This window comes from Bos grunniens, chromosome 17 (assembly GCF_055505025.1).
Source record: "Bos grunniens cultivar Pamir isolate PY7600 chromosome 17, Bosgru_T2T1.0, whole genome shotgun sequence".
NCBI classification, from domain to species: domain Eukaryota; kingdom Metazoa; phylum Chordata; class Mammalia; order Artiodactyla; family Bovidae; genus Bos; species Bos grunniens.
In genome coordinates, this window is record NC_141181.1 from 13,319,397 (window position 1) to 13,332,691 (window position 13,295).

At 35.0% G+C, this 13,295-nt stretch overlaps 1 protein-coding gene across 2 annotated transcripts in view; it reads right to left on the bottom strand.

The window, feature by feature from the left end:
- Window positions 1–460: 460 nt before the first annotated feature.
- Window positions 461–13,295, bottom strand: part of ABCE1 (ATP binding cassette subfamily E member 1) — a 32,400-nt gene continuing 19,565 nt past the window's right edge. For both annotated transcript variants that reach the window (XM_086346544.1, XM_086346543.1), the window contains exons 10-18: window positions 13,054–13,175; window positions 9,771–9,992; window positions 8,564–8,623; window positions 8,406–8,464; window positions 6,886–6,996; window positions 6,659–6,801; window positions 6,416–6,538; window positions 3,820–3,931; window positions 461–2,365 (exon numbers count right to left, since the gene is read on the bottom strand). In XM_086346544.1, the coding sequence (XP_086202670.1) occupies window positions 2,318–2,365; window positions 3,820–3,931; window positions 6,416–6,538; window positions 6,659–6,801; window positions 6,886–6,996; window positions 8,406–8,464; window positions 8,564–8,623; window positions 9,771–9,992; window positions 13,054–13,175 (1,000 nt within the window). In that variant the 3' untranslated portion in view covers window positions 461–2,317. The remainder of the gene's footprint in view (window positions 2,366–3,819; window positions 3,932–6,415; window positions 6,539–6,658; window positions 6,802–6,885; window positions 6,997–8,405; window positions 8,465–8,563; window positions 8,624–9,770; window positions 9,993–13,053; window positions 13,176–13,295) is intronic.

The window sequence follows — 13,295 nt, forward strand, 5'->3', positions numbered from 1 at the left end:
AGGCAATAGGTGTGTGTGTTTCCTTTGTTCTCTGTTCCTAACCATCAAGTTATCCTTCTCAAAAGCATTGTTTCTGAGTATCCTTTTATGTATTTTAGTACTTTGCACATTTTCATAAACAGTGGTGTCATAATAAACTTACGTTGCACTATGCTTTTTTGCTTAGAAATTTTTTCTAATCAGGATATAATGAGCAGTCTCATTCTTTTTAAGAGAGTTAACATCTGCACTGAGGTATTTGAGTTGGTTAACAGATTTTATAAAACACTTTTCTTTGTGTTAATATTTTAAGTCCTTTTCTATTGTACAAAATTTTAAGTAACATCGAATTCCTTTTTAAAATTTTCATTTACATGAAAAATACAATTGATACATATTCTATATCAGCAATAAGTAGAAAGAACTCGGTTCTTATATCAAAAATATTTTAAGGACATAGTACAGAATAAGTAATTAAAAATAGCTTTTGTCTTATTTTATTCAATATATTTGAAATAATCATTCACAAGTTTAACCTATCCTTAAAAATAGGCACTACTTATTTCAATATAATCCCATTTATGTACAAAGCAAACCCTTTACATAGTCACACTTAATTAAAAAGCATGAAAGGATATATATTATTAAACACTGGTAATCTCTGGGAGGGTAAAATGAAGGGAAATCATAATTCTTTATTCCATTTATTTCTGTATATTTGAAATTTTCACAAACATTATACTCACATAAATTAATTTTTTAAAAGGCCTAATGGGTCTTAGTTAAACCACTTTTCACCAACTGTTTGCATATTAATTAAAGCTTCTGTAGTTTCAGGGAGCTCTAAAAGTTTTTCTATGTCCTAAACTCCTTTTCCGGGAGAAGGCAATGGCACCCCACTCCAATACTCTTGCCTGGAAAATCCCATGGAGGAGCTTGGTAGGCTGCAGTCCATGGGGTCGCTAATAGTCGGACACGACCGAGCGACTTCACTTTCACATTTCACTTTAATGCATTGGAGAAGGAAATGGCAACACACTCCAGTGTTCTTGCCTGGAGAATCCCAGGGACGAGGGAGCCTGCTGGGCTGCCGTCTATGGGGTCGCACAGAGTCGGACACGACTGAAGCGACTTAGCAGCAGCAAACTCCTTTTCCCACTTGTCGTGTGAGTTAGTCCCAGTTCAGGGCATTAGGCAGAAGTATACTTGAAAGTGGTTTCACACTACAGGTATCCCACTGTTCAAGAAATCTGGATCAGTTTTTAGAACTCCTGCTACATACTATCTAAAACTTAAAAAAAAAAAAGTCAAACAGATTTAGATAATATCCTCTATATTCAAAACCTAGAAATAAATATATTTGGTACCAAGGGATACTTTGTATTGCTATCTGGGCATTCCTTGGCGGTATTGTTGCCTTTAGGAAAGTGGCTCACAGTCCTTGGCTGCCCATCAGAAATCTGTGGAAGTTTAAAAACACAGATGCTTAGGGACCAACTCTAAAGATTTTGAACCTGTACTGTACTTTTAAGGGAAACAAACATTCTTTAAAATACTTTTTTCTAAATCTTGATCAGTGATTACAGAAAGGTATATTTAAAGAATGACATTACCTTGAGAGTAACTACAGAATATAGAATCTTATGGAATGCTACACCTAATTCAGAATCAACTTAGGCTTTTCTGGGGGGGTGGGGAAGAGGAACGTGTGTTGATTTGTTTTTGCTTAGGATATTTATAAGCACCAAAAACACTGTAAACAATGCTCAAGTTGGTAATAGTTTGTTTCCAGCAGTGGTGTTCCGCAGTCATCTTCCTTTCAAAGTCTAAATACACTGACAATTTAATGCAAAGACTGAAAACAAATATAATCCTGATGTTTGTTTATCAAATTTAATCAGTGAAGTAATCAATTGGATTTTAAAATAAGGGCAGTTTCATTATAATTGCATACTTGGCAAACCATGTAAGTGCAGAAACCTTTTTCAAGATTTTTAAAAGGGGGCAACACTGCTCAGCATTTGGTACATGAATATATAATAAACCTACTGAAAATCTTCCTATACATTATGGAAACCTGAAGGTAATTTGTATAGCTTGAAATGTCTTCATTTTAGAATGTTATGCACAAAAAGGGTTCTATCATCAAGATCAGAAAAGTGGCATTTTCTGTATTCAGACAATTTATAACACAACTGGCTTTTGATGTTACAGTAAGTAAATTATACTTCAAGCTCTAGAGCATGTGGTGTATAAAACCTGATTTAAATTTTATATGACAAAAATCCCAATAAATGTTTCTCTTAATAAATGGCTTATCAATATTCTCCGATTCACTTTAATCATCCAAGAAAAAGTAGTTTCCACTCTTCTTTTGTTCTACATCCTAAAAAACAAAGAGAAGCAAACAGAAATCAACACCATTCTCCGGTATGCCAGGGCTGGATTACCCACAGTAGTACCAGTGCTTACAACAGCGTCCCACAATCTCCTCTGTACTCACTGGCTGCTTCTGGAAATTCCTCATCCCACTGCTCAAAGGCAAGGTTACTATTCTGCTACTCACCTCCACTACCTACCAAAGACACCTTCCTTGGTACACCTCACACAAAATTCCTTTACATAACAAAATTTTGCTATATAAAATTCTGTTTCCAAAAAAACTATTAAAATTCCATTTTCTTCCTTTTAACTTTAAGCTCCTGATAAAAATATAACCATGTCAGTTTGGGAACTGCCTAGTATACAAAATGTATATAAAAATAGTTTTTCCCAGTACCATTTGCAGATTGGCAAGTAATGATCTATCTACCTATCTGCCTAGCACCTCCCTTATTAGATCTCAGGTGTGATTGTCTAGGATGAACTGATACAGAGACTATCCTGAATAAGTGTCCTTGGGGACTGAACTGAGTCTCTACTCAAGAAAACTACAGCACAAAGGGTAAGGCTTCAGAAGAGATTCTTATGAAAGTGCTCTAAAATTTAGTTCTTTTCTCTGCTTAATTCACTTTTCAAAACCGAGGAACTATTCAGTTTTAATTTAAAACTTGCATTTCATTGTCCTGGCTAGAGAGTAAACATAAAATATTATAGTGAAGGCTAAAGGCATCCAGAGTCTGTGTTAGGTGCTTAAGAATAAGTGATATGCACTGTGTCTCTTCTTTCCAAGGGCTTACGTTTTAGTAGCCAAGCTAGGGGAGTAGAATATGAAAGGGCGATAGCGAGAGGGCCATGAAACGGAAGCTGTGCTTTAAGGAGGCATTCATTGCAGGCATACTAGAAACACAGAAACGCTTTTTTAGCATTTTTTTTGGGCATGAAGAAATGACTGCTTTCTAAAAACCATATTTAACGTCAAGTATAGGGTGCACAATTACTTTATATACCACAAAGGAGAAAAAACTGCCGATTAAAAGACTGCAGATTTAACCAAATTTTTTGTTTCATTATTTAGAATTTAATGTTCATTGAAGAAGTGTTTAAGACTCTTAAAACATACATTTTAATCGTATTGTTCTTATGCAAGCACAAAAAATGCGTAAAAAAACTAAAAACTTCTCTATTTCAAGTGTAGTTTCCCTGAAAACACTTTAAATGGCAAGTACCCTCAACACAAGTAGTACAACGCGTGTGACTCAGATAATGCAGCGGTGGCAGCTCTATCACAAGTGCTGCCTCCAGACTGATGTGTGCCATCAGGGACTAAAACGTGAAAAACCAGAATCTCACAACTAAGGAAATGACAGAATTTTAATGACACAGTCTTCAATTCAAAACATACTCTCCAACTATCCACACTGAGAAAGTACCCGTGACTTGAGATAGATTTTTACATACCTTGATTGAATTGAGCTTGTTTATTCTTGGCCTGTAGTTGTTTGGGTCTCTTCTGAATGTAATTTCAAGCTGAGACAAAAATTTATTCATGCCGGCCAAAAGGGTTTGAGGACTAGGGGGAAAAATAGAGTCTATCAATTACAATTGATTTTTACCCTCCCCCCAATTTAATTACTTTTTAAGAACATTAAGAATAACTGTTTCCTCTAATTCCTCAATCATAAGTCATCTCGATAATAGTATAATCACAATATAAATCTATATTAAAAAATGTCTTTGCTTGGCTAGTTTGGCTGTATTTTTGTGCAAAACAAACACAGTTTAAAATGTTTATGATATGGAAAAAAACATTTAGCCAGAAGTACTACTTTAGAAAAATTAGGTGATTGCAGACTTTCAGATCTAAGACTTTTAGGACAGAAGAAAATTTAACAGAGAAGGTACAATTATGTTAGAAATTTGGCACTGAAAAGACTATGTACAACATAATGGTTTTTAGTAATAATTCCTTTTAAAATTTCCATACTATTTCTATACTAATCATTTTTTCTCACCTAAACTACTACTAAAACCATTCTAAATCATATCATACTTGTAGAACATTTAAGTATTTTTTAAATACAAAGCGTGGATCATTATTTGAAGGCTTCCCTGGTGGCTCAAACAGTAAAGAATCCACCTGCTGTGGGGAAGACCTGGGTTGGGAAGATCCTTGGAGAAAGAATAGCTACCCACTCCAGTATTCTGTCTGGAGAATCCCATGGACAAAGGAGACCGGCAAGCTATACTCCATGGGATCGCAGAGTTGGACACAGCTGAACAACTAACACTTTCATTTTTTTTTCACACAGTCTAAGCAATTTCCCTAACAAAGTACATTATTTTCAATAATTGACAATTTTTAAATAAAAAAAGAATTTTAAGAAGTTTACTTAAGTACTTTTATTTCTTGGATGCATTATTCAAATTTAAATAAAAAGAATTTTAAGAAGTTTACTTAAGTACTTTTATTTCTTGGATGCATTATTCAAATTTAAATAAAAAAAAGAATTTTAAGAAGTTTACTTAAGTACTTTTATTTCTTGGATGCATTATTCAAACAGCAAATCCACCATGAAATACTGCGTTGGAATCACATGAACTTACTGTTTTTATAGGTTAAATGGTTAAATATCCATAATTTCATATAGTTCAACCCAGTAAGATTTAAGCACTAAAAGCATAATAAATTTCTCATTAAAAAAAGAACTTTCTCAGAGAAATGCAAATGAAAACCATTATGAGGTACCATTTCACACCAGTCAGAATGGCTGCGATCCAAAAGTCTACAAATAATAAATGCTGGAGAGGGTGTGGAGAAAAGGGAACCCTCTTACACTGTTGGTGGGAATGCAAACTAGTACAGCCACTATGGAGAACAGTGTGGAGATTCCTTAAAAAACTGGAAATAGAACTGCCTTATGATCCAGCAATCCCACTGCTGGGCATACACACTGAGGAAACCAGAAGGGAAAGAGACACGTGTACCCCAATGTTCATTGCAGCACTGTTTATAATAGCCAGGACATGGAAGCAACCTAGATGTCCATCAGCAGATGAATGGATAAGAAAGCTATGGTACATATACACAATGGAGTATTACTCAGCCATTAAAAAGAAAACATTTGAATCAGTTCTAATGAGGTGGATGAAACTGGAGCCTATTATACAGAGTGAAGTAAGCCAGAAGGAAAAACACCAATACAGTATAATAACGCATATATATGGAATTTAGAAAGATGGTAACAATAACCCTGTGTACGAGACAGCAAAAGAGACACTGATGTATAGAACAGTCTTATGGACTCTATGGGAGAGGGAGAGGGTGGGAAGATTTGGGAGAATGGCACTGAAACATGTAAAATATCATGTATGAAACAAGATGCCAGTCCAGGTTTGATGCACGATACTGGATGCTTGGGGCTAGTGCACTGGGACAACCCAGAGGGATGGAAGGCGGGGGAGGAGGATTCAGGATGGGGAACACATGTATACCCGTGGTGGATTCATTTTGATATCTGGCAAAACTAATACAATTATGTAATTATGTAAAGTTTAAAAATAAAATAAAATAAAAAAAACAAAAAACAAAAAACTTTCTCATAAACTGTGAAAGTTAGGCTTCTTTATATTTCAAGTGCTCTCTATCAAGCCAATAAGGAGAAATGAAAGAAAAAAGAGGAGAGGTAAAATCATTCATTTTAAACTTGGCTGTACATTTATACCAGATATTTGGGGGATAGTAAGCTTTACCACTAACTTTGTAAATTGGGCAAGTCACGCACCCAAATAAAGAAGCAGACAAAACATAACCAGAAAGAGACGGTGAGGGGCCCAAAGCTCTGCATCCTTATTCCCATGAGTCAGTGTTATACCACAGTCTAAAACCCACTATTCTAACCAATGTCATCCAATATGGTATACGAATAATCTTTGGAGTTAATCACTTCAAGAGTTTTCCTTATTAAAAATTAAAATAGTATGAGTAATGTTTATATGCTGATTGGAAAAGTGTTGGAACTTATAATCAGGTTGAATGGTTTAGAAAATAGTTTACCTGTTTGCAACTGTGTTCTTGGATGGAACACCGTCAAAAACAATGACTCGATCTGCTAGATAGGTGGCCATGATGAAGTCATGTTCCACAACAAAGGCTGTCTTCTTAGCATGGAGTATGAAACTAAAACACATGATTTTGAGATCTTAGTTTTATATCATCAAATATTCAAGTGCTATATTAAGCACATTTGTCTTCTAGTACACATGATCACATGTAATACTCTTATGAACGGGATATTACCGTTTGACAACTCGAGCAGCCATCAATCTTTGCTCAGAATCCAAATATGCAGATGGTTCATCAATTAAATAGACATCAGCAGGTTTGCCCAAACAAAGAGCTAATGCTACTCGCTGCAGTTCACCACCAGATAATGTCTGCACCTATTTGCAGAAGAAGTTCAATAAACCATGTAGAGATACCCAACATTTAAAATGATAAAACAACAAAAATTATTTTAAGAGTACCTCTTGATCGATGATGTTTTCAATTTGCAGAGGCTTCATTACATCAGTCACAAACTGTGGATGAGTGTAAGCATCTCTGATCTTTTCATGTAGTAGCTGGCGAACACTTCCCTGTTTTTAAGGGAAAAGTATTCAAATTTTATTTCAGTACAAAACTACTCTGATTATGCACCTTGACAAAGTTAAGCCACAAAGCAAAAGTGTAACAATTTGTTGCCAACAGATATCCATAGTATTTTGATGCTTATCTATCAGCTAGGGCATGTTTTGAGACTTAAAAAATTAAAAACCCATCATGTCCAAGTAAAAAAAATAAAGCAATAATCTTAAAATCTGAAAGAAATAAATGACTGCTTCAAGGGAGAAATCATTTCAGACTAGGAATACTTCTAAAGGTCAATATGTGTATCAAGTAATCTTAGGCAATCTGGGAGGTAACAAAATGTGCAACAGTATGACAGGGATGAATATAAGATGTCTTGAGAACTTAAAAAGCTAAGTTTATAGAAAACATCAATGATGAAATTTTTAATGTAAGTCAAGTCATCATAAATATTTTCAATATGAGTACTGAGCTACTGAGGTTAATAAGTTCATTACAACACCTGCAGAAATCAAAGGAAGTTAATTTCACAATGTTTTAAGTCTCATCCATGTTGTAATATATATCCGTGTCCTTTTAATGGCTGAATAACAGTGGCTCTACTGTTTTTCGTTCGTAACAGCAATCTATAAGGTTCAAATTTCTCTATATCCTCAGTAATACTTGCTCTTGTCTGATTGAAGTCATTTTAGTGGGTGTGATGTGGTGTCTCACAGTGGCTTTAATTTGCATTTCCCTTATGACTACCAATGCTGAGCATCTTTTCCTGTGCTTATTGGCCATTTGTTTCCTTTCTTCGGAAAAATGTCTATTCAAATCCTCTGTGCATTTAAAAATCGAGTTTTAAGAGTTCTTTATATATTCTGGGTATGAGTACCTTATTAGATATATAATTTGCAAACAGTTTCTCCAGTCTTGTGGGTAGCCTTTCACTTTCCTGATGTCATTTGCACCACCAAACACATTAGGTTTTTGAAGATTTATTTTGGAAAAAGATGCCAAACAGACTTAAAATAGTTTTCCCAGTAGTGGAAATGAAACTAAGGACTGCAGTAGTCTTAATATCTTCCTTTGCTACCTTATTACACCTGTGTGTGTGTGCTCAGTTGCTCAGTCATGCCCAACTCTTTGTGACCCCATGGACTTGTAGCCCACTAAGCTCCTCTGTCCTTGGGATTTGCCAGGCAAGAATACTGGAGTGGGTTGCCATTTCCTTCTCCAAGGGATCTTCCTCACCTAGGGATCAGACCCTTGTTTCCTGCATTGGCAGGCGGATTCTTTACCACTGAGCCACTTGGGGGCCCCAGACTGATTTGGAGAAACATTCTGACAGAGTGTAAGAGTAATAATGCTCTAGGTATATATACATATAAACTCTTCTTTAATAATAATAAAAAAAAATACCAGTATAACTCACGGTTGATTTGGGACTGATTTTCTGTGGCTTATAACTGACGTTTAGAACTGGAACTTCCCCTGCAAAATAATGCAAATAAATAAGACACTGAAAACTGCTCAGATCTTTAGAATCTACTACATGGAAAAGAGTAAAAAAACTCAACATTACAACAGTACCTCCTTCATCAGGTTTAAGCCTTCCAGCAAGCATTCTGATAAATGTTGTTTTACCAGTACCTGGCAACACAAAGCAAATTGATTTGAAAAATGTTTCACATTTAGAGTAAATCACTATGCATTACTGGGTTGTAACTGGGAAACTAGTTTTGAAAAAACATACTGACACTACAGAATTCTGGAGGCTATATAGAAAATCTACTTGAACTTTCATGATTCACCTCTCAAGCATCATTCTAAACTCATTAGGAGGAATACATACTATTTAAAGTTTATAACGGCCATTTTAATAAATGGATCTATAAAGTCTTGGGTTAGTTCTTGACTTTTTTAGTTAAAGTATTGATGAACACAATTTATTGTTAAAACAGGACAATAACTGTTATGATTGACACTGTCATCACAAAGGCCATTAGCATGAAATATTTAATTGCAACCAAGCTAAAGACTAACACATTAACTAAAGACTGATATACCGCAACAATCTTCAGAAAATTTTTTTCTTCCAGTTTTGTAAGTTGTAAGCACAAAATTCCAAAATCATCTCAAAGTCATCAGCACTCAAAATCATCTAACTATATTTATGACAATAACCTATTATTTAAAAATGTCAGTAATATAACTGTTTACAAAGTTGCAAGGAAAACATTTTAAACTAGACTGCTTTAGAATTACCAATTCTTTCCTTTCTGGTCAGTTTCTAGGATGAATAAATGTCATCTGTATCAATATATACATAGAAAAACCAACTTAGAAAAAGATCTAATTCTCACTGAAGGTTAACAAAATAAGAAATATGAACTTGATTAAATGACAAATTAAATCATATGCTGTCACAAAATGTGAACCACACTGAGAAATATAGGAATTCAATCTAGTTCCCAGACCTATAATATAACTGAGTCAAAATTTTTCAGAGTAATTAAAACTGTTATTGGATAAACAAAGTGAAAGTGAAGTCACTCAGTCGTGTCCTACTCTTTGCGACCCCATGGACAGTAGCCTACCAGGTTCCGCTGTCCATGGGATTTTCCAGGCAAGAATACTGGAGTGGACTGCCATTTCCTTCTCCAGGGGATCTTCCCAACCCAGGGATCGAACCCAGGTCTCCTGCATTGCAGACAGATGCTTTACCGTCTGAGCCACCAGGGAAGCCCCTGGATAAACAGAATCAACTTTCAAATATCACAGAATAAGGGAAACTTACCATTTTCCCCCAGCATCACCATGATTTCAGAATCTGTAAACTCTCCAGCTACAATCGCTAACTCAAACTCTCCCATCTTTTTCTTCATTCCAGGGTATTTATACATACACATCTTTTTAACTTCTTCTTCATTTGCTGTCTCAGCCACTTTAAAAACAAGTGATGCATCTCTGAATCTCAAGTTTTCTGTTGGAACGTAGCCATCCAAAAAAATGTTTATGCCTATTGGAAAGTTATTGAAATAGATTAGCAAAGATCAATTAAAGACTAGACTTTTCCCACAGCAATAAATTATCATATAAAAACCAAACCCTAGGCTCTCTTGTGAGCAATCTATACATAGATTTAAACAGCAAGCAGTGCGACATGGTATTTCATGTACCTAATACCAAGTTTAATTCATGCACACATACATGCCTATATATACAAACCACACATACACAAAGCACATCTTTTCATTATTATGTGATTTTTATAAGACTTTTTCCATCAGATTTTATGTGAAAGGCTCTGATGCCATTTATTCTGTATTTTAAAATAAAAAAATTGTAATTTTTCTTTAAAAAATGACAAGTAAAATGGAGTATTTTCACAGATTGATATAAAATGAAATAAAATAGTTAAGAATTTAAGTTATAAGTATTCATTTTCATGTGAGACATAACCATATGCTGAACTTATGATTTATTGCATTTGTTTTCAGTTTAGCTTTGCAGATTTTTAAGAACTTCATTGAACTTTTCTTGGCTTTACTGTGCAAACAACATAATCTAAACAGATTTTAATAACTGAACAAAAACTAACATACTGGTACATGAAAATCCCTCCAAACTAAGGTTGTTAAGAACCACAATGGCAGATGCACAGAAATGGAAAAGCGTGTTATTTGGGAAACAATGAAAAGATCTGTTTTTGTGTTTACTATGTGTAACAGAAGAACAGTAGCTGAAGTTTCAACAAGTCTTGAAAGAAGGTCTAGGATGTTATTCATTTGCAATTAAGAACCAAATCTAGGCCTTCTCAGACTAGAACACAGGTGGCTCAATAAATATATACTGACAGAACACATCACCAGATCCATTTATTCTGCCCAAATTAGCATTTTTAATCTTAAGCCATTTAAGATTAAGAATTCATGTTAAGAATAATGTGAGGTTAAAAAATTAAAACCAAACATTAAATAAAAATATAAACTCAAAGGAATCTAAGTGACCATTTACTACAATTGCCCAATCCATTAGGTAAGAAAAGAAAAGCTCAGAGAAGTGACTTTGTGGAAAAAAAATTAACAAATCGGCTGTATACACTCCAACTGCAATGTTTTTCTTTTTAATTTAAAAATGAGTTCAAGCTAAAATTCCTTTATAGTTCATAAAGAGCTTTTACATATAACGTGTTAATTTCAGCATATTAAAGGAAAGCAGAAAGATTAAGCGCAGTTTGTTAGTTCAATAGTTTTAACGGATAGGGTACATTAAAACCTCACCAGGAACTATTTCCCAGCATATGCTTTAGACATGGCATCTATAACTAGAATTATATAGTTACATAGAATTAGCAACCATGGATCACAAACAGTCGGACACGACTGAGTGACTTTCACTTTCAGGGCTTCCCTTGTGGCTCAGCTGGTAAAGAATCCACCTGCAATGCGGGAGACCGGGGTTCAATCCCTGGGTTGGGAAGACTACCCACTCCAGTATTCTGGCCTGTAGAATTCCATGGACTGTATATGTATATAGTTCATGGGGTTACAAAGAGGCGGACATGACTGAGCGACTTTCACTTTTCTCTAACTAGAATTAAGAAAAGTGACTGCCACGTATCCATGTCATTATTATCAATATGATTCTAGAACTACTTAATACTTTAGGCAGAGAGTAGATGCTCTGATATTAGTTGCTAACTGAGGAGAATAAAACAGTAATTGCTTCTGCTATCATCTCTTAAGACTACTGGTAAAAAAAAACTGGGCAATCTCACAAGTTTTTTCTTAAAATATATTATCTCAATAGATGGATAGTATCTATCTCAAATATATAGGTAGATAAGGGATATTAAGTCCTTCCCCACATCTTAAACTATTTATACCCTTTTTACAGCTTTAAAAAAAGAAAAGCCTGCCCAACTGAGGGAACTATAAAGCTACATGAATAATTATTCTTATGGAATATGGACTTTCAAGCATGGATTTTCAAGATATGGACTAAGGAGACCTTTCATGTCTAGATTATCAGTTTAAGACATAGCTGGAGAGAAGAAACATAAAAAGTAAAAATAGGAGTGAGGAAGCAGTGAAGGAAAACAGGAAAGAAATTAAAAGGAAGAAGGCATACCAGGTGGAGCGTGTACTGATTTTGCTTCAGGAGCCATTTAGTGGTAGGCTACTGCCGCTGCTAAGTTGCTTCAGTCGTGTCCGACTGTGCGACCCCATAGATGGCAGCCCACCAGGCTCTGCCATCCCTGGGATTCTCCAGGCAAGAACACTGGAGTGGGTCGCCATTTCCTTCTCCAATGCATGAAAGTGAAAAGTGAAAGTGAAGTCACTCAGTCGTGCCCTACTCTTAGTGATCCCATGGACTGCAGCCCACCAGGCTCCTCCGTCCATGGGATTTTCCAGGCAAGAGTACTAGAGTGGGGTGCCATTGCCTTCTCCAAGTGGTAGGCTAGTTTTTACTTAGCCTACCTTGCTTGCCTAACTTGCTTAGGTAGGGAAAACACATGGACCAGAGAGACAGTCCCTAGTCCCTCTTTCCTGCAAGTAGTAGGAATAAGTGAAAATACACATACTGAGCTGTTGTATTAGAATTTTAGTCACTCACCAGACTATATTTAACTGTTTTATTAGACTTTTGGATAACCTTAGTTCCACAAACTTAGGATACAGATTAAAGATAAATTTGAAACATGAAAACAAGATGAGCACTAAATGAATTTCAAGAGTTTTCCTACTGGTACTGGCCTGTCAAAGATAAAGCAGAACATGACTAATAATACAGGGATGCTACAGAGGCCAAAATATAAAAGAACATTTTAGTATAGCAAATAAATAGTGAAACTGATAGAATATTTTTAGCCACAACAAAAACTTCTCCAAAAAGAAATAGGTTATGTTTAACAACTGACATATAGAACCTTATATATGTATATTCTATTGTGAGATTAAATTTAATAAGGCCAGAGTTTTGGATGAGTACTATGACAGCAACACTTTACTTAGTATCAGCAATACATTTTCTAAGCACTGATGTGAAAGAGCACTGTGAAAAGTCTTTCAAGTTACCTTCTCTTACACTAAAAGGCATAGTGACAACACCGTAAGCACTTGGTACGCCATATAAACAGCAGATGAAGTCAGAGAGGTAGTCTAATACACTTAGATCATGCTCCACCACAATGATATATCTGAAAATCAATACAGATGTTTATTTAAAAATGCAATATTAATTATAATTAAAACATTTACATAGCTTTAAAAAAACTATAGTGGAAATTTTAGGAAGATAAATACATTTAAAAAAATTA